This window comes from Mauremys mutica, chromosome 2 (genome assembly GCF_020497125.1).
Source record: "Mauremys mutica isolate MM-2020 ecotype Southern chromosome 2, ASM2049712v1, whole genome shotgun sequence".
Classification (NCBI taxonomy): Eukaryota; Metazoa; Chordata; order Testudines; family Geoemydidae; genus Mauremys; species Mauremys mutica.
The window spans coordinates 108,502,566-108,525,046 of NC_059073.1; the positions used below are offsets into that span (position 1 = coordinate 108,502,566).

A 22,481-nucleotide genomic window follows, 5' to 3' on the forward strand; every position below is an offset into this window, starting at 1 on the left:
GGCAGCTCTGAGACATCCCTCGATTATAAAGGCCAGACCTTTTCATGAGAAAAAATTTCATATTACATCAGTTCCTATAATGAGCAAGCTTCTCAAAATGGTATTTAGAAAGATTACAGGCAAGAGATCATGCACGAGCCTCAAAATTCATTAGAACAAGCGATGATGTGTTCATATAAAAAACACCACTTCGATCTTCTGTTTACTGATTACTGGATAGGTCAGTAGCTAAAAAAGGGTTCTTTCTTCTCTTGCTGTTTTTGTTTTTGTTTTCCAGATCCATTGACTTATACCCTCAGGACTTGTGAGAGAGAGAGAGAGAAAACATGTAACTGTCTTTTGGTTGGTTGCTGCTTAGAAAGAGAACAGATTTTCTTTTGGCTCAGGTGGTAGAGGCCTGTGATTTTTTTTTAAGCTGTTTGACAAGGATTCCAGCCCTGGATTTATGGGTGCATGTGATTTTATTATTGAGAGGTGGTAATTTCTCCAAAGTTAAGATTGCAACTACAGTCCTATTATAAAATTTATTTTGATTTCCCCTTTCTAGTGTGCCCCGAAGCCCCTCCCCAAATCCTCAGACTTTAAAATTTTTAGGTTTAATTTTCATTGCCTGTTGAATACTTTTTGAAAACTGTATGATTAATGTCAAACAAATATTTGTTGAGACTTCAAAATTGCTCCTTTTGAATTGTTTGCTAGCTGTCTAACGTTTCATTGTCCCTATATCTGCCCAATAAATCACATTGATTCACAAAATCTGAAATGTAGATGTTGTAACACTGACTCAGTCACTAATTAAAACAGACATGATTCTCTGTCAGTGAAACAGATGGAGGAAAAAATGTCGTTGACTTGTATACTAGCGTGGCTACTTCTCAAACATGAAAGAACTCCAAGATCTGGTAAAATGATTCTTCCTCCATTCCTTCACCAAAATAGCCTATTGGCTTAGGGGGGATGTGCAGAGATCCATTTTCCATGTAACTGAGGAAGAGAGTTTGAAAGCCTGATTTTTTGCAGTGGACTGAGCACCACTGCTCTTACTGACTGCAATTGGACTTGTGGGTGCTGAGCATTTATGAAAATCCACCCCTAAATGCTTAGATACTGACATCGGTATAACAAAATAATATATAAAAACACACCCAAATGGCTCAGCGTTTCAGGTTATTGGCTTCATGATGGTAAACACATATTTTTATACTGAGTAATAACAGCATACTTATTATGTGGGAAGTGTAAGACTAAGTCCTTAATGTTCATTTCCTTGCTTTTAAGTGCTTGGGTTTTGTAAGTGATGTTGTCACTTAGCAACCCTAACTGGATTTGGAACAAAGTGTTTTTGCTTTTGGAATATATGCAACATATCTATAAAGCACTATTCATTGGGTAATAGTAGTTATATTTTAAAGATGGTTGTTGTCTCAAAGCTAAGTGAGCCTGATGTTGTATTCATGAGATCTGCATGCCATGTTATTTATGACCATTAAGATTTTGTTGCCTACTTCATTGTCTGTGACCATTGTCTGAGTAAACATTTGGAAATGGTTTCAGTAAAGCAAAATTACAGTTGACATTAAAATGGATGCTACTTGGTATTTAAAAATGTATTTTTCCCATATAAAATATCTACCTTGAAAAGAATTTCTATGATGTTGGTCTCTGTAATATATTAATAGCAGCCATGCACTAACCAACTGATTGGAAGTAAAATGCCTCGCTGTAGAAAGTCTTCGTGATGTATTGCTTTTTGGAATTTTGATGGCACTTGGTAACCATAGCTCTTAATGAATAGTAGCATAATGAGTGCAATTAGAATACTCCTCCTTTTTAAGCTCCTTTGCCAACATTCCAAATACTACCAAGCAAACATACTTCTTGTATGTGAACTGAAATTTACTCCTGCTCTACATTAAGCTGCTGTTAGACCACCATGGGCCTGATCTGTAAACCAGGGGCCAGATCTTCAGCCAGTGTAAACTGACATAGCACCGTTAACGTCCAGGGGTGGCTCTAGCAATTTCGCCGCCCCAAGCACGGCGGCACGCCGCAGGGGGCGCGCTGGCGGTCGCCGGTCCCGCGGCTCCGGGGGACCTCTTGCAGACGTGCCTGCGGAGGGTCCGCTGGTCCCTCGGCTCTGGTGGACCTCCCGCAGGCATGACTGCAGAAGGTCCGCCGGAGCCGCTTGCCGCCCTCCCGGCAAAATGCCACCCCAAGCGCGCGCTTGGCGCGCTGGGGTCTGGAGCCGGCCCTGGCTCTAATTCTCACCCGAAGAGACTACCTCAATGAGCTAGAGGGTAGTTGTCTCCCTGCGTGTTCAATCTTTGACCTTTGCTGAAACTGCCAACAAGGGTGCCGGTTGTGCCAGTGTTATTTTGTGATGTGGACACCTGTCCACGGGGAAGACAACACCAGCAAACTAAGGACCTGCTCCAGAGCCCATTAAACTCTGTTGAAAGACTCCCATTGACTTTAATGGGCTTTGGATCAGGGCCTGATCCTGCCTGCATTCCCACATGTGTTAAAGTTTACTAATTTGCTGATGTTGGCTCAGTTTGGAGAACCACTGCATCTGATGGCTGATCTGTCTGGGGGAAAAAGCAGTGTGCATTGGTCGGTCATTAATCCAGATAAAACTAACTCCCTGGCCATTGCCATCAAGCAGCCTCCAGCTCCAGATTACAACCAGCTAACCAGAGAGTGGTGAAACACTGCTATGAGTTACCTAGGGAGGTGGTGGAATCTCCTTCCTTAGAGGTTTTTAAGGTCAGGCTTGACAAAGCCCTGGCTGGGATCATTTAGTTGGGGATTGGTCCTGCTTTGAGTAGGGGGTTGGACTAGATGACCTCCTGAGGTCCCTTCCAACCCTGATATTCTATGATACACTACATAGGATTTGAATCAAGCAGTGTCTCACCCTGTTAGTACAAGCAGGTTAGGTTTTGCATACACAGGCAGGAATCCTTTTTCCAGCCTGGGACCAGCATTTCCCCAATTCAGTCTTTTTCTAAGGTGTTTTCAGGTTTTCTGTTGTGAGGGGAGACCCATTGGTGATATTCTGTTCCCCTTTTATAGCTTCTTCCATAGGGCGGGAACCCCTTTGTTCCAAGCCAAGTTCCCAGCCCAGTTTGTGGAAAAAATACAGGTACCAAAAAGGAGTTCAGTATAATGTGATTTAGTGACAAGCCCTTGCATGCTCCGATGAGTCATGGCAGCCATTATCCATAGGCTGACTGAAGCGTCCCCAGGTCAGGACAAGCCTTTTCCATGGTCCATTGTCTTTGTTGATGGACCATTCAACTTGAATAGCCCATTCATGATGTGCTGGCTAGCCTGAATTCAAACAAACTTTTGGGTGTTACCCAGGAGCAAACACATTTGAAATACAAATACATAGTCAATATTCATAACTCCAGATACAAAAATGATACATTCTTACAAATAGGATAATCATATTCAGCATGCATGCATCCACCAAAGTGGGTATTCACCCATGAAAGCTCATGCTCCAATACATCTGTTAGTCTATAAGGTGCCACAGGACTCTTTGCTGCTTTTACATATATTGTACAAGATGCAACATAATTATATCATAATCATACCATAATCATATTACTATGGTGAATATGTGGTGCAGAGTGCCACAACCTGCCCTTAGTAAATTGAGAGTGTTTGTTTAAATGAAGAATTTGTTTGATATGCACAAAATTATATTTTGTTGATGCCAAAATAACACTTAAAACAGTGGGACCAGATTTTTCCAAAGTTCTCAATACTAACAATTGGAGCCAGGGTTTTCAGAAGAACTCCGCTCCTGTGTAGGCACCTAAATTGACTTTTTAGAAGTTCATAGCACCCAGTAGCTCCCACCATTCTAAGTGTGAGTGGTTGGGTGCTGGGCACTTCTGAAAATTGGGCCCATTGGTTTTCAAATTTGGAGCATGTGAATTGGAAGTAGATTTCTTATGAAATGTTGAAAATGTAGGTAAATGAATGCTCTCTATTAAACATAATGTTTTCCCCACTTACAGTTGTGCAGTATAGTGGTTACCATAACCAGATCTGCCAGCAGTCGGGGACAGGCTATATGTACCTCTGTTTTCAGGTTCTCTGGGGCATCTGCAGTAGGTAGATCTCATCTGTTCAGAGGCCCTGTCCCTCCACAATGGCTCTGGGACTCCTGTCCACCTCCTTATCTCCTTAATGGAAGTGGAGCCATGGAAGAGGTAGCACAGCCAAGGGCTGTTTTTGTTTCCTCAGTAATCTCTACAGGCTGAGGAGATGGTGATGTGTATGCTTCCTAGCCCCTGCCTGTCTCACTCACTGTTCCTTCTCACCATGCAAATCCCAATCCTCAGCCCTCTAGAATGGGGAATATGGGATTGTGGAGTGGTTGATCTCTCATAGATTCCCACCCCCACAATACCTTCTGCCATCTTCCTCATGGTGTGAACAAACTGGACTTTCCCCCTTCTTCCCCCAGTTGATCTCTGTGGCATTGTCTAGCCCAGGCGTTCTCAAACTGGGGGTCAGGACCTCTCGGGCTCACGAGGTTATTACATGGGGGGGGGTCACGAACTGTCAGCCTCCACCCCAAACCCCGCTTTGCCTCCAGCATTTATAATGGTGTTAAATATGTAAAAAAGTGTTTTTAATTTATAAGGGGGGGGTCACACACAGAGGCTTGCTATGTGAAAAGGGTCACCAGTACAAAAGTTTGAGAACCACTGGTCTAGCCCTTAGTTAGAGAGAAGCGGCTGGGACACATGATTCTTGGGCTGATAATATATTTAGACCATTTATATCCATTATATCCATCTAATATATATAGACCATTTATATAAATAACTTCCTTGTTGTAAAATATTACAGCTATCCCTTTACGATGATGCAATTATGACTTACGGGTCCACCATATTACCACATTGCTTGGGATGTTTTGATTAAAGATGTTTGAAAATGACATAACTCTGCTCTTGCTTTCATCAGAGGCCAGCAGAAACAGTAGATGAGGAAGAAAATGAAGAAGAGGGAAATGATGGAGACATGAATGGAGATCAGGGAGAGGAAATGGGGGAGGCCGCTAATGGAAATGTTCTCCATAATGAGATAGAAGAAAATGAAGAGAAAATAAATGAGAATTATGAAGAAGAGCAAGAAGAAGAGAATCTTGGACAGCTGGAGGAAGAGGGGCCTTTCCGCTTAAATGGTGAAACTAATGAAGAAAATGGTGAGGAAATGGAGCAGTTTAATGACCACAATGATCTTCATCCTGAAGAAGAAACAAAAGCACCAGAGGACTTTGACAATCAAAGCCAGGTAACAGCTTATTCTTTCGATATTTTGTTAAAAAAAAAAAGATATTGCCTCATTCATTCCAGCACTAGCTCTCTGTACTGCAAATGTAGTCCAGCTCAGCCACGATGAGGTCCTTGGAGTTTCAGCTTGCAGGAAAGCTATTTCCCCTCATTTACAACCCCTCTCATCTTCTGGCTACAACTGCAGAATTCTTTCTCCAACTGGCAAAGAATGTATTTGTTACTCCATCACTCTGGCAGGTCTTTGTCCTGCCTTTGTGGATAGGCAGGGTACTAGAAATACAAGACTCCTGCACTCTCAAGAAGAGCAGTGTGATTGTATATTTCATTCTTCACTTCCTCTGTCAGACATATCAGGGGGACAGTGGGATGCGCACAAGCATGTCTACTGGTTTATGAAACCAGTGCCTTGTTTGTTTGGCTGACTTGCCCTGCACGAAGGTTGCATTTAATAAGTGTTGCTGCCCTCATTTCATGGAAGTCTTACTGATTTATTTAATATTTATATTTTCAGATAGAAAAGGACTATTAAAATAAACAAGAATCTTAAAGGCAGGGGATTTCTCTTCATGGGATTTTAAAACAAAAGCCTTGTCCCTTAGGACACGGAGGGTATGCCACAAATTTAGGGAGAGGTGCCTGATGCTGTATCCTCCATTTGCTGGTAGGAGAGGGTCTTCGACAGGAGGAAATGGAATCAGAAATGTCTGTGTCACATGTGAACTACCCCAAGTGTTCGGTAACCTGAGCAGTGGATAGATTTCCTGAGATTACACGGTGCGTGGGTCGTAAATTTAACATGGCACTCCCTGACTGGATTCCCCATTGTCAGGGATAGGACAACTGGGGCCAGCTCTCTGATTGCATACCATTAGAAGTGAAAGTTCCTGTACCTCCCATGATGCTCAGGATAGTCTCTGCCATACTTCTAAATTTGGGATTGATTCTGAGCCATTTGTATGATACACAAGGACATTTTCAAATAAAGGTTACCAGACACATATGCAACAACATTCTCATCAGAAGTAGGATTTATTATGTTCTGAGTTGATATGTTGATGGAATGCTTTTGGGAACAGTGTGGAGACTACGAGAGGGTTTATGTCACAAAGTGAGACTACATCTTTGGGAGGCTTAATTTAGAAGGGATGTTTTCTCAGATGGGAGTATAAACAGGAAAATATTTTAATTTGAGCAAAGGTTCTGCTATTTTCATCTTTTTTCCTACTTATCCATACCTGATGGGAGGACCCCATGTATAAGCTACCCAAGAATGTTATATTGGTGACTAGCTCGTATGTATTTTTTCACTTGAAGAATTCTTTGTAGAAATTCTAGTGTGGCCTACTTAATTATATATTTGTTGACATGCAATGTATGCAAAATATCGATTCTTGGTTCCTTTTTTTCTCTAGATTGACTCTCATCTGGAAAAAGCATCAAATCCAAGAGTAACTATCACCAGCCCACAAGAAAGTGAAAAAAATGACCAAACCAATGAGTATGCTGCTGTAGCATAGACTTTTTAAAAAGTAGATTAGCAGAAAATGAAGGATTGTAATATTTGGCATTTAAAGCATGTTGTTATCTGTGATTGATAATTTATAATGTGAAGATACAGTTGAGTACCACCTATTGAGTCTTGAAATGATAATGCCGTATGGATTGACAGAGATAATGAACATCCTATTAAAAGGAAGATTGAATTATTTTCACAATACGTGGCTTACTGATGAGATTTTAGGGGGGAAATGTAAGGGTTTTTGTTTAGAAATACTATAAATAAGTGAGCTATTCCTTCTTTGGTATCAGATGATAGTTCTAGAATCAACCCCATGTGTTAGTCTTCCAATGTGCTCCAAAAAAGCATTTGTTAGACATCAGAGTTTTTTAGCAATTTTGTTTAGAAAAGAATATTTTTGTGACTTCTAATGTATAATGTATAATGTTTTTCTTAGAATAATAAACAGCTAGAAATATGAGGTATACTTAATTTCCAGGCTTTTAATTTAGAGGTAATGGGCCAGATTCTCCTCTTGGTGGAGTTCACCCACATAAAACTGGAGTCGAGAATCTATTCTGATTAGATGTTTAAAACTGAATAGTGGCTTTCCAGTAAAGCAGCAGCATTAGTGGTGGTTCTGTTAATGAAAAGCACATATATAGCACCATGAATAGAGTGGGGGAGATAGCGAGACTTCAGTACTGCAACCTGATCCATGTACTCAAATCCCTGCTGCTGCAGAAAGACCCACTGACTTCAGTAGAACTCTGCACAGATGTAGGAAGTCTGCATGCACATAGAACTGTTTGCAGGATTTGGGCTATAGAGTAGAATTGGGCAACATTTTTCAGACACAATTTATTTGCCAAAAAATGCAGTTTTGCTTGACCACAAACTAGTCCAGAATCTGGCATGAATTTGCTGAATAGTTTCAGCCAAATTTTTTTTTTTGGCTGACTTAGGGCCATTCACAAAATGGCTGGAGGAGGTGATGTTGACTAGAGCACTTACCTGTGACATGGGAGGCCTGTCTTCAATTCCTGCCTCTGCCTGTTGTGGAGCAGGGATTTGAAATTAGTCTCCCACATCGTAGGAGGATGCCTGAGCCACTGGGCTGCAGGTTATAAGAGAACAAACACCACTGCTTCCTCCTCTAGCTCTTCTGTGTACATAGCCCTTCATTTCCTTTGTTTCCAAAAGTGACTAGTGGAAACTAGGGCTGTCGATTAATCGTAGTTAATTCACACGATTAACTCAAAAAACTTAATCGAAATTAATCACAGTTTTAATCACACTGTTATACAATAGAATACCAGTTGAAATGTATTAAATTTTTTGGATGTTTCTCTACGTTTTCATATATATTGTATTCTGTGTTGTAATTGAAATCAAAGTGTGTATTATTTTTCATGACAAATATTTGCACTTTAAAAATGATAAACAAAAGAAATAGTATTTTTCAGTTCACCTCATACAAGTACTGTAGTACAATCTCTTTGTCATGAAAGTGCAACTAACAAATGTAGGGGTTTTTTTGTACATAACTGCACTCAAAAACAAAACAAAGTAAAACTTCAGCGCCTACAAGTCCACTCAGTCCTACTACTTGTTCAGCCAATTGCTAAGACAAACAAGTTTGTTCACATTTACAGGAAATAATGCTGCCCTCTTCTTATTTACAATGTCACCAGAAAGTGAGAACAGGCATTTGCATGGTACTTTTGTAGCTGGCATTGCAAGGTATTTATGTGCCAAATATGCTAAACATTTGTATGCCCCTCCATCCTTTCCCCACCATTCCAGAGGACATGCTTCCATGCTGATGACACTTGTTAAAAAAATAATGCATTAATTAAATTTGTGACTGAACTCCTTGGGGGAGAATTGTATGTCCCCTGCTCTGTTTTACCCGCACTCTGCCATATATTTCATGTTATAGCAGTCTCGGATGATGACCCAGCACATGTTGTTCATTTTAAGAACACTTTCACTGCAGATTTCAAAACATGCAAAGAAGATACCAATGTGAGATTTCTAAAAATAGCTATAGCACTTGATCCAAAGTTTAAGAATCTGAAGTTCCTTCCAAAATCTGAGAGGGACGAGGTGTGGAGCGTGCTGTCAGAAGCCTTAAAAGAGCAACATTGTGATGTGGAAACTACAGAACCCAAACCACCAAAAAAGAAAATCAACCTTCTGCTGGTGGGATCTGACTCAGATAATAAAAATGAACATGTGTCTATCCACACTGCTTTGGATTGTTATTGAGCAGAACCCATCATCAGCATGGATGCAAGTCCCCTAAACTGGTGGTTGAAGCAATAAGGGACATATGAATCTTTAGCTCATCTGACATGTAAATATCTTGTGGCACCACCTACAACAGTGCCATGACAACGCCGGTTCTCACTTTTGGGTGACATTGTAAACAAGAAGCGGGCAGCTTCTGCAAATGTAAACTCCTGAAAATGTAAACAAACTTGTTTGTCTGAGCAATTGGCTGAACAGGAAGTAGGACTGAGTGGACTTGCAGGCTTTGAAATTTTACATTGTTTTATTTTTGAATGCAGTTTTTTTGTACATAGTTCTACATTTGTAAGTTCAACTTTCATGATAAAGAGATTGCACTACAGTACTTGTATTAGGTGAATTGAAAAATACTATTTCTTTTATTTTTTACAGTGCAAATACTTGTAATAAAAAATAAATATAAAGTGAGTACTGTATAATTTGTATTCTATGTTGTAATTGAAATCAATATATTTGAAAATGTAGAAAACATCCAAAAATATTTAAATAAATTGTATTCTGTTATTGTTTAACGGTGTGATTAATTGTGCAATTAATCACGATTCATTTTTTAATCGCACGATTAATTATGATTAATTTTTTTAATTGCTTGACAGCCCTAGTGGAAACAAAACAAAATTTCTGTCAACTTTTGATTTACCTGAGGTCTTCATCAGTTTCGGTTTGGCTTGAACTGAATCCTTTTTCTTTGAACTGCCAGCAAAACAAAAAATCAGTTATTCACCCAGCTTTACTATAAGGTAAGACAAACTTCATTCAAATATAAACCCATAAGATAATATGTTCACTTTTCAAAACTGGGAAAGTTTATCCAGTCACAATGTTAAATTTTAACTATTTACAACAAATATTAAGAAATTTTAAATCTCTGTAGTAGATTAATAGATTAATGGAAGAAAATTTAACTTCTGTTTTAGTTTTGATTGCAGCTGATTCATCAGCCAATGAGAAAGTAATTTATAAATGAAAACACTGGCCCAGATCCTCCGCTACCATAACTCAGTTTACCTCAACCGATGTCAACGGAGCCATCTCTGTTTACACCATTTGATGATCTGGCCCATTAGATTTTTTTGCACAAAACTCTGCTATAAATGCTCTATGTTTTAATCCTGAGCATAGTTCTTAAAGTTTAAAAATGTTACTTTACTGGTCGTAGTAAGATGGTTCCAGATAAGCTGAGGTTTCATTTGCACTAGTGCGTAAGAGTATCATCCAGAATATTGGTTGTCTTTATTACATGGATTCCCACTGTCTTTATTTCCTTTCTAAACTTCAACAGATAGTGCCACTATGTTGCAAGTCATAGAAATGAAAATTTCTCTGATCTTAACCATATTTTAGCTAACTATAGATATGTGATGGAGGTTTCTTGGTTTTGATTTTGAGGTTGTTGTTGTTTTTTTTTTGTTAATGCTAGCAAATTACTAGTAAACACTCACTTTTTGTGGTTATCATGCAGTTAATTTTTTAAAGTTCATTCTAAGCCACTGAAACAAACTTTAAAAAACATGTAAAAAAGCATTCACAGTAATTGAAAACCACCTAAAAACTGCTATATTTTCTCTAGCATATATTTTGATATTTTACCTCAATGGAAAAGTAATGTTTGTTGACCCTCCAATATATCTCACAGTATTAGCAATATAGATATATAAAAGGTGACATTAAAAACCAGAGGAACTAAGTCTGTACATGTTGCTAGAACTCAAAGATAAACTTTTATAACGTTTAGATTTGGGTGTGGTTTATTGAACTGGGCTGGACAAAGCACTGGGGAATATTCCTGTTGGGAACAATTCTGCACTCGGGTCCCCAATCCAGCAAAGCCCTTACTATGTGCTTAAGACCACCCTTATTCAGCAAAGCACAATGGCATGTCCTTAAGTGCTTTGCTGAAGTCCCAATGACTTCAGTGGGACATAAGCACATGTTTAAAGTTAAGCACGTGCTTAAATTATTTTATTTACATTTTAAGCAATGGTAAAAAAGACCTGTAGAAGAGCTCCAGGCATCCTGACAATTAATCTTCCAGTAGTTAAACAGGAGCAAATTAACTAAATTCAACCAGTGTATCAGCTACCAAAAAACATCTGTATCTTCTCTGGGTACATATGCTCAACTTTCTGTAAAAACCCTAGCAAATAAATGGCTGTTGTAGCATGCTTTGCTCAGTCAGAATTTGATCATTTCTATGCCTAGTTAGTATTAAGCACATGCCTAAGTGCTTTGCTGAATTGGGAACTAGGGCACTGTTCATGGGCCTGTTGTACCTATGTTGAGCCCCACAGAAGTCAGTGGGATCCATGTGGTGCGGAGGTGCACCTCTTGTTACAGGATTAGGGTCTAGATGACCTAATAGGTACTTTCCATCTTCAGTACCTGTGATTTTGCCTAGCATCAACAAATAGACAGCAAACATGAAAACTTTAAAGGGACAGATACAACTTGAAAAACATATTTGTGTGAAAACTTTGTATCTAACAGTAAGTACATGGAGATCCCAATAATATTTTCTCTTTTTTCTAGTTCGTTTATTTTGTGTATTTGGCAGCACGCTGTATAGTCAGTGGCATTGTTTCCCTGTACAGTCAGTGCCTCCCTTGCTTAAAAGATGTTTATATACATCAGTGGGAGAACATAAACCTTCATGTTTTTTCAGTTTTTTTTTTAATTTCATGACATGCTATTTAAAGGGTTAAACTGAATTTTGTTTTCAAATTAGTCAGTTTTAAAAAGTTCAAGTTGATAGTATATAGTTAACTCTTATGTAAGATTATTTCATTTATTGTCTGACAGCAGGCAATTTTCATTCATTCATATAAATTTCTCTCTGTTGCTCACCTACAAAACATCTAAGCATACATTTCTTCAGGATAGCAAATAAGACTCTTTATAAAATAAAAATATAGGCATTTTCAGTATGTCATCTCCTGCAATGATATATAGTATCATTCAGAACATGAATGTTGTACCAAGTACTCTTTAATTTGCGGAGAAAGGATAAGCATAGTCTTTAACAGGTAGTTCTGATGACATCACAGTAAAAGTGAAAGTGATAGATTTTATATCACTGAATCCTTGAGTGTGTGGCCTTATTAAGAGTTTTCCCTTTAAAATATTCAGTGGTGTAGGGATAACAGAAGTGGCTAAACTAAATTCCATGATCCCCAAATGAGAATTGGGGAAACTCTGTTTACCCTCGACCACACTATTGAAGATATTTCCTTTGGACACCAACATTTAGATATCACTGATCACTTTTGAAAATCATTAGTGTGCTTATAAATGCACAGGTCAGGACAGGACTTTATTTTTGTTCTGCACAATTGGCATTCAACAAATAATAGCTTTAGCTGTTCACCAGGGATAGCCCAGGAAATTTCCAAATCAACGGTGCCTTCCTAATCTGTACACATTCTAGGCCAGGGGTTGGCAACCTTTCAAAAGTGGTGTGCCGAGTCTTCATTTATTCACTCTAATTTAAGGTTTCGCGTGCCAGTAATACATTTTAACATTTTTAGAAGGTCTCTTTCTGTAAGTCTATAATATATAACTAAACTATTGTTGTATAAAGTAAATAAGGTTTTTAAGATGTTTAAGAAGCTTCATTTAAAATTAAATTAAAATGCAGAGTCCTCTGGACCGGTGGCCAGGACCCAGGCAGTGTGAGTGCCACTGAAAGTCAGTTCGCGTGCTGCCTTTGGCACACGTGCCATAGGTTGCCTACCCCTGTTCTAGTCAGTTAAAGGAGGAGATGAAGCCACCAGTGCAGCAAAGGATTTAAGCATGTACTTAAGTCCCATGGAACTGCAGCATGCACTCAAAGTTAAGCATATGCCTAAGTGTTATGATGAATCGGGTCTAAATAAAGTAAGTTCAGATAAGGAAATGGAAATGCCTCCCCAATTTCAGTAGATGAAAGTGAAGACAATTTTTAAAAAATCCAATATAAAATAAAGCTAAATAAATATTTCTTATCTTGTTAGCAGAAAAGAAATACCCCCCAAAATGGCAGTCTGTACAAAATACTGACAAAGAGTGTCGGCCATGGGTATCTTAATGTTTGGCTCAAACACCCATTAAGACAGCCTTTAAAAGTAGTCAGATACTAAATAAAGTAGCTTGAGACATTTTATTATAATTATTTTACTATAAAAGTTACTTATGTCATACACCAAACAGCAGTCTAGTGCACAGGAGGATTGGTGATATCCTGCTAGTGGCTGACTAAGAACTCCACACACCGGTAGCCTGTGCTAAATATCACGTTTTTATTACTCATCTTCTCCCCAACATGTCTGATTGTAGGCTGTTTGGGCATGGGGCTGTCACTTGCGGTGTTTGTACAGCTGCTAGAACAATGGGTGAGGACTCTGGGCACTACTGCAATATAACTGTTAAATAATCACAAGAGGAGCAATTAAATAGGAATACTGTTCATAGATATACCAATCTGGGTGGTTGAAATACCTCTATGTAGCCTGTAGCCAAACAAAGCACTCTAGAGATGCCAGTATACAGTAAAACCATTCACCTGTTTATGGGTTATTGTTTATGGCCATATCAGTGTATGCATCAAATTATGTACAGGTGTATACATAATGTGTGATCAAAGCTTTCTGTTACTTTGTTAATCGAAGGTAAGATGCTTCTGGTTTCAACTGCTGTTTCCTTATACTTAGTACTGGTTCTAATGGTATTTCCCATTATATCTTACCTACTGAAAAGGGATTATATATATATTTAAAGTTTTAAGCACATGCTTCAGTGCTTTGCTGGATTGAGATCAGAACTCTTGAAAAATTGAGCCCCGAATCCAAAGGAAGAGAACAGCCTAGACCTGGCAGAGAAGCTGTCAATGGATGAGGAGCTCAGAAAGAGATGGAAAATTCTGGGAGATAATTAAAGCCTTTACAGCTATAGGGTGTAGCTCTTTTAAACTGATTGAAGCCAACTCTTGGCATATCCTGTACGGTCGTTGTTATGGCAGAGCTCCAGTGCTTATTTTGTGGCAGGGCTGAGCCCTGGCACCTCTAGGCTTGGCATTTCATAGCCCTGGCACATCTGGGCTTGCTGCATCAGTTATGAATGTAAAAAAATTGCTTGAGCCCCAGCACCTCTTTCATTACAAATTAAGCACTGCAGAGCTCCCCACTGGTTTCAGATCAGTGGTATGGTGTGGCCTTGTCACAGGCCCAAGAACTCCTTCCCTCGTTTTACTCTTAGGCCTTAATATTGCAACAGTTTACTCACATGCTTAACTGGGCACACTGGGTAGCCCCCTGGAAGTCAGTGCAAAAAGTTAAGAAGGTGCTTAATGGGCCCCAGGCCTTAATTTTCATCAGTTGTCCTTTGGTGTATGCTTGCAGGGATGTGGAGTATGCTTGGATCAGTTGTTTAAATTACTTCAGTAAGTGTAAAATAATCACAGGGGTTTAATGTGAGCTTTCCTCTTTTCTAAAGAGAGAGGCTCCAACCCCCTATATATTTTTTTTATTTAACAGGCATTAAATAAAATATACTTTGCAAAACAAATATATAAATCAAATATTATATTGTAAAATCGTAGAATGCTTTTGTTAACAGAAAACACCTATTTATTTATAAAGAGAATTCTATGCCTTCATTCAGTTGTGTGTGGGTTTTTTTTCCTTTATCCTGTTGTAGACCCAACATTCTGAGGGAAACCAGAGGTACATGAGGCAACCTGGAAGCATGAAATTTGCTCAAGAGTTTGACTTCTTGAAGTCTATCATATTTTAACAGCTCAATGAAATACATCTGAAAGTTGCCTGAATATAAACAAAGGGGTGAACCCTGATACATTGAAGTCAATGGGATAGTTTGCATGTGTCATGGTTCATAAGATTGAACCCTATTTGGGGTAAAGATTTGAAGACTGGAAATATATGAAGAGTACCAAAATTGACAAGGAGGTCATAGGTCACATCAGCAAATTGAGAAATAGTTATCTTTCCGGTGACCTTTGACACTAATAGTTGAGGAGTTCCAGTCTGACTCTGCAATCCTTCAGAATCGATTCACATTGTCATGACTTTGAGACACAGAGATCAGAGGTCAAGCCAAAGGCTTTCAAAATTCTAAGGACAATTACATTTCCTAAGACACATGGCATGACTTTCAACTCTTCATAGCATAGGTGGATTTTTTGCAGTTCTCCAAAGCTACATAATATACAATATAAGAGCACTTCAGTTTCACATGTGAAAATAAGCATTATTCCTCTTTCAGAAACAATTCCCCTTCGTTGAAATAAAAAGTGTTGGAATTTAATACTTTCACCTGTGTGTAGAAAATGTACTAGGGTAGATCAGGACAGGATACTAAAACAACACTCACTACACTTCTTAAAAAAAAAAAAGGGTTAATAAACACCTTTTTTTCCTGTATAAAAGTGAGTAATTTAAAAAAACAGACAAACCCATGTTAAATGACTATGACCTAGTCAGAGGACCTGGTTACAACACCACTGTCTGGTGTTCTAGCATGTGGAACAAAATCAAATCTGTAATGTGATAGGTTCTGACTCTGCCAATATGTGCTTCTTGGGGATACTGAAAAGAGCCCAAGGGACGTTCACCTTGCCAGCAAACAAAGTGTTTAACACTTGCCCACCTCCAGCCTCAGGAGGAACGCCTCACCAAAAGGAAAGAAGGGAGAGCAGCACTTTCACCAGCCCTAGCCAAGCAATAGCTGTCTGAGGGCCAGCAGAGAAGACTTCACCTTCATGAAGAAATTCTTCTTTTGCATTTGTTCTAAGTGAGAATACGTGGTCCCAGAGCAAGTGCCAGCAAAACTAGTTAAGTAGAAAGAACTCAACTCCCAAACATGCGCACTCCATTGTCCATGGCCACTAGACTGAAATATCGGGCTTATTTAAAAAGCCTACGTCTGCACTCCTCTGGCTGTCAGCTAGCACCCCTCTTTTAGCTTCCACTGTGCTGACTCTGGGTTTCATAGCAGCTGCAACTAGTTCTGCTCCACTATCCATGACACTTATTAAAAGAAGGTCAAAATCTGTGGGGTCACAGAAGTTCAAGCAGGGAACGTGGAGCTCCCGAAAAAGACATAGTGAGTAGGAGCAGCAGCTTCCAAAGGAGTTCTGAGAGCTGGCATAGGCAAACACTCCAATTCCAACCTGGCCCCTTTCCATCAAAATAGATGCTCCAGGTGATATCAGGCTGGAAGCATCTAATCTAGAATCTAATTCTTAGAGTAACATATCTCAAATAATTTGGCTAACTCATAGGCAGTGTTTAAGTAAGACATTCCCTCTTTATTTGCAAAAAATCCACCAGTGTAATAAAATGTTTGTTATGGAAAAACTAGGCCATTTAAAAATTTGCAATATTTGCAGCAGTTTTTTTCCTTGTATTTGATTCTCTCTTTGCATTTATGTTACAAATACAAATAAGTTGGTGTTGAGTTCATTTGGAAAAGAACGCCTTCTTATAAATTACCTGACAGCTAAACTGAGCCTCCATGTGCTTAGTATATTAATATACTAATCTCTCTCCCAAATCAAACCTGAAAATGAAGACACAGATGGCTGTTTACACAGGCATCTGAGAGACCCATAAGAAACACTAGTAGTCTCAAATGTCTGAAATGTGAGATTACCATAGGCGCACACAGTGCATTCCCATTTGTGTCAATGTCACCAAGAGACAAGCTGTACCACAAGAGCAAACTAGCAGAACCAAAACATAATTATCTCAAGCAGTATGTGGCCTTCTAAAGAACCCCTGAAGAGGATGTAGGCGATCAATGTGCCATGGCTCTTAGCTACTAATGAAGTGGGAGGAGTAGAGAGATCCTTCAAGCCCTGCCCCTGGAGATCAAGGGCATCGTATTCTATCATAGTCGATGTAACACTCTGACTGCGAGATGGTAAGTTTACCTGGCATCCTGGTACATAATGTCAGGGTGACCTGCTAACATTGAGTGGCCCTACACCCTAATACCTTCATTTTATTAAAATTGCTGCTTTGGCTATTAGCCTACTGATGAAGAAGAGCTCTTAAAATACTTACAGCTTAGATTCTTGAAATTTGCTATAGGCTTTCTCTCCTTTACATTGCCCAGGATAAAGTTCTTCCTCCTCGTTCATACACTGCTGCCTTTCTGCAGCTTCTTAGGCCAAACAGTCATGAAGTGGTAGGGTCCATCCTCTTGATCTCTTATCACTGCTATTTCCACAAATAGCCATTTGTTTGCAAAAGCACAATTATAAATGTCATGTTGGGGCTGCTCCATAAATTCTCAATGAATCTGCTGACATTCAGATGAGGATGAGGGCATTTTTTCCCCCCTGTCTTTAGCCAGTGAGTCACCACAGTGGGAATGAAAGGCAGATAAAGGGGTTAATAGAGCCTGCAGGGAGAAAACACAGATGCTGCAGTGAAGTCACTGTGTGATGCAGTAGGGAAAACAGGCCCAACCATCATGTGTGTGTTCATCCAAATTAACACAATAAAAGCAACCAATCAAACTGCAAAATTTGATTTCCTCCATGCAGATTGCAGCATGAATACACTTATGGTAAAGGAGGTCTTGTAATTCTAACTCTAAGAAGGATAGAATAAAAAATGAAAATAGTCAAATATGCATAAGAATTTGATAGAAGGCAATTGGGTGGGAAGCAGGAAGGGCAGGGAATATTTCTTCTGTTAAGATGGCCCTTACCTGTAGATATTCCATTCTACATGTGAACGTGATGTTATCCAGTCCTTGGGCTGGGAAGTGTTCCATGGACCCAGGAAGGCTGAATCCAAGGCCCATACTTGGGCAGAAGAGGGGCAGTGTCAGACATTGATGGGGTTCATGATGGGGACTATAGAGCTCGAGGAAGTAGTGGTAGCGTGGAAAGCAGTAATAATTGTGTTTAGCTATTTGGGATCCTTTGTTTGCTATGGGATTTATGGATGGAATTTGGATTAGATCCCTAGCTCAAGCGGTAGCCATTATCCCCATGTGGACTAACCACAGTGGAGGGAAGAAATGCTCGTTTCACAACTCTTTGCCCATTAGCCGTGGAATGTTGAGACTCTGGAATCCTGTGTTTAAAACATGGATTACACTTAAAAGTTCTATTGGCATAGCTATGTGGCTCAAGGCTGTAGGAAAAAAAACATCTCTGACCTATATAGCTATACCTACAGAGCCCTCACTGTCGAGACAGCTATGTTGACAGATGAGGGCTTCTGTCAACGCGGCTAAGATTGGGGGAGGTGGTGTTCCTGTAGGTGGAGGCTGCATCTACATTAGGGGGCTGTGCTAGCATGGCTATGTCTGTATAGGCTCCATAGTGTAGACATAGCCTAAAGCCAGGTTTTGGAAGTGAGTGCGCTCTAGTGGTTCTAGACCATTCTGCCCCTGCTCTCATAACCTGTCCCTCTCTTCTCCTGTTCCCCGCCAGAGCTCCTGTCCATTCTGTCTTTTTTCCTATTTCTACCCCCCTTCACAGCTCCTATCATTCTCAGCCTACCCCTCTGAACCACTCCTCAATGTCCTGTGCTCCTCAACCCTTTGTATTAGTCATGCTGTTTCCTCTTTTCCTTTCACACTGCCTGAATGCCAGCAGAGGAAGCATTCAGAGCACAGGACTGACTATTTATCTGTGCCCATTCCAGTGCTTGGAGCCACCGCAGGCCAGGGCCGCCCAGAGGATACAGGGGGCCTGGGGTCTTTGTCGTCGGGGGGCCCCTGCTTCGGCGGCAATTCGGTGGTGGGGGTCCTTCCGCTCTGGGACCCGCCGCCAAAGTGCTCCAAAGACCCGCGGTGGGTGTCTCCCGCAGCCGAATTACCGCCGAAGCGCAGGGTCTTTGGCGGCAGGTCCTGCTTTGGCGGTAATTCGGTGGCGGGGGGTCCTTCCACTCTGGGACCCGCCGCTGAAGTGCCCCGAAGACCCGCTGTGGGTGTCTCCCGCAGCCGAATTACTGCCGAAGCATGGGGTCTTTGGCGGTGGGGGGCCCTTGCTTTGGTGACAATTCGGCGGCGGGAGGTCCGTCCACTCCGGGACCCGCTGCCGAAGTGCCCCGAAGACCCGCGGCGGGGGCCCCCCCGCTGTCGAATTACTGCTGAAGCACGGGGTCTTCGGCGGCGGGTCCTGCTTCGGCGGTAATTTGGTGGCAAGGGGTCTGGGAAATATGGTAGAATGCTCAGTATTTGTACTAACCCATCTTGAACGGAGCTCATTGCCTGCTGATCACCTCTCCTCCCATTCAAAAATGTTAGAAGATGATAAAAGTGCATGTTTAAAAACATTCTGTGTCCATGCAGCTATTGTGGGAAAAACTATAATTCATTTGAAAGTTGGATTTTCATTCTGATCTCAAGTGTAATCACAAAAGGTTAGTGGAGAGATAGGAGTAGCTAATAGATATTAGAACCATCATTTTAATCTCCTGTAGTGAGCTATACTATAAGACCTGAAATGTCACATTTTCACTATTCACAATCTTTAATTAAACTTCACATTGAAAAAGTTAGTGTCCTGTCTCCCTGCTGCCCACACACTAACAACCTGACAGCAGTGAAGGGACGGCATAGTAAACAAGCCTCCTTCTGACATGAAAAGAACTAGATAAAGACTTATGCTGCTGTTCTACCTCTTGGCTATAATGCATAGAATAAAGAACAAGCAACTGCGATTGATGTGTTTTGGTGGTGTTTATCACACACCATATGAGTGTAACCCCCAAGGAGATGACATAGATTCTTGGGACTCTGTCTGCTGGCAGCTCAGGGAGAAAGGAGGGGGAGCCAAGGCAGACTCAGAGTCTGCCCAACAACCAATAGGGAGTGATAGGCCCTCCCAGGGAGAAGCCATTTTGGGAGTCTGAAGCCAGTCAGGGCCAGAGCAGGACTGGCTGTGCGGGGAGCTGGTGAGTCCCAGGCCTGCAGGCAGGGTTCCCCCTGAGAACTGGCTTCCTGGAACCTTCCCCACTGATGATTCACAATTTGTAGTGTTTGCTGGGAAACTTCCCCAGCCAGGCTGGGTTCGCCCTCCAGCTCCCTAGGTGAGACTAGTCACCACATGGTCAGCGCTGCTAGTCCAGGGCTGCTGCCTGCGGAGTGTGTGACTGGAGGCTGGGCTAGGAGGCTACAGTTTGGATGTTAGGGTAGTTGTATAACCTACACCTTGAGCCCTGCGCCCCTTTGTGGTGCGGGGAAATCCTGGGACCAACGCAGCCTGATTCCTGCCTGAGGAGGATCCCTGCCAGCAGACAGCAGCCCCTCTGCAGTGATTGAGGAGTCCAGCGTTGTCTTCGAACCTGAGGATCATTCATGGAGTGTGTGAGTGCACCAGCTTTTAGTTAGTTAGTCAGGGAATTTGTTTTGGGGACCCCCTACTCCCTGAACTGTGTCCTCAAGCCAGGGAGTGAGGGTTTGAGGATTTTATAACCTGCTGCATATTACACCTGTGGAGGGATTCACCACCTCCTCCCACTTGTGAGTCCTTTGGGCTGTACTGAACCCAGTCCGCCACACTGCTAAACCACTGCAGAGAAGAATTTTATAGGTCATCAAGGGCCCCAGCAAAGTACGCGTACCAACAGGACACTAATTTTACACTTGTTACATCAAGTCACTGGTATTTTCAGTGTGGGCACCGGTGACCCTAAAAATAGTTTCACCCTGTTATGTTGTATTTGTCTCCTGTATAATATAATGATTGTGTTGAATATAGTTTTGTGTGTTTGTGTTATTTCTTGGAAGTCTCCAACTATCTGGCAAGTAAGTGGGGATTACTCTGTAGGTAGAATTTTCCACTCAAGCTGCCCTGGTGACCCTGCCACGAAGGAATGAGGGAGGTGGAGGCACCACCAAATAATTTCATAGGAAAAAAAGAAAAATGATACACCCTGCTGAGCGGGTGGCGGGATCCAAAAGAACCCAGACCTGTCCATCAAAACCTGTAAGCGGATTGGCATTAAAGGAGGTAACCAGGTGGAGAGGGGCGCTACATGAGCAATCATCAGAACTCTCCCCTCCCACCCCCATGAAATACTTGCAGTTGTTTTATATAATCATAGAAACACACAGCTGGAAGGGACCTCAAGAGGTCTTCTAGTCCAGCCCCCTGTGCTGAGGCAGCACCAAGTATACCTAGATAATCCCTGACAGGTGTTTGTGACCTGTTCTTAAAAACCTAACAAAGATTCCCCAATCTCCCTGGAAGCCTATTCCAGGGCTTAACATTCCTTATAGTTAAAGTTTTTTTCCTAATATTAACTTAAATCTCCCTTGCTGCAGATTAAGCCCATTATTTCTCATCTTACCTTTCGTGGACATGGAGAGTTGTTAAACTTCTCTTTATAGCATAACATATATGAAGACTCAGTCGTCTTTTTCAAGAGTAAACAAACTGTTCCTCATAGGTCAGATTTTCTAAATATTTTATCTTTGCTCTCCTCTGGATTCTTCTCAGTTTGACCACATCTTTCTTAAAGTGTGGCACCCAAAACTGCATCTGGTACATACATTTGATTCCTGCCCTTGTGTCCCACACCCATTACCCACTCATCCTCTCCTTCCTGTGAACTACACTCTTGTTTTGAACATGGGTTGCTATGTGCTTTTGCACTCCAAGTTGTGAGTGCCAATAAATTGCCAGTTATACACAGAATTTTATTCTGTTTCAGTCTGTGTAATTTCTTGTTTGTGATGGTGTCATCATTGTCCATCTTTCATAGCGTTGGTCCTTAGGCATTTCAAATATGTGTTGCTATGGTAATCTACCTGGCTGTGTCTGGCTGAAATTTTTCTTAGCATCATCAAGTACAATTTTCTTACTTCTATCACCATTCATAACAATTATTCCAGTTTCAACTCAAAGACAACCCCCAAAACCCTCCTTCTGGTTTCTGCACCTCCAAAGTCCATGAAAGGCTTTGCAGATCCAGAACTTTTGAATGAGCAAAGCATGGAGCACAGCCACCTCCAGACTTAATCTGGATAGCCAGAGTTTTCCATCCTGAATCTGATTCAATGTCATTGTCACCAATTTCCACACTATGCATTGAAAATGGCAATGCGCTTCATGCACAAAAGGCATCAACACAAACAGGTTCACTTGTGCTATGCAGCTAAGTGACTTCATTTGCGATTCATCCTTGAAACTGATATTTTATGTTTCGAAAGGAAAATAGTTACTTGAAAGGACTCACCACAAAATTCATGTTTGGCTTGTTCATATAATTTTACTGAATCCATTCAAAAAATAAAAGGAACTATAAGGTGGAATGTATTGTCAGAGAATACAAAGGTCACATCATTCTTTATACATCTTTAATTTAAATCCATAGATTAAGAGGATGAGC

The 22,481-nt window shown here is 40.8% G+C and overlaps 1 protein-coding gene across 9 annotated transcripts in view; it reads left to right on the plus strand.

Moving 5' to 3' along the window:
* Positions 1 to 7,306, plus strand: part of DCDC2 (doublecortin domain containing 2) — a 123,979-nt gene extending 116,673 nt beyond the window's left edge. For 8 of the 9 annotated variants that reach the window (XM_045002842.1, XM_045002843.1, XM_045002839.1 and 5 more), the window contains 2 exons: positions 4,990 to 5,319; positions 6,734 to 7,306. In XM_045002842.1, the coding sequence (XP_044858777.1) occupies positions 4,990 to 5,319; positions 6,734 to 6,838 (435 nt within the window). In that variant the 3' untranslated portion in view covers positions 6,839 to 7,306. Of the gene's footprint in view, positions 1 to 4,989; positions 5,320 to 5,986; positions 6,466 to 6,733 lie in introns of those variants that run through there. The other variant, XM_045002846.1, reaches the window with a different exon arrangement.
* The last annotated feature ends 15,175 nt before the right edge of the window (positions 7,307 to 22,481 follow it).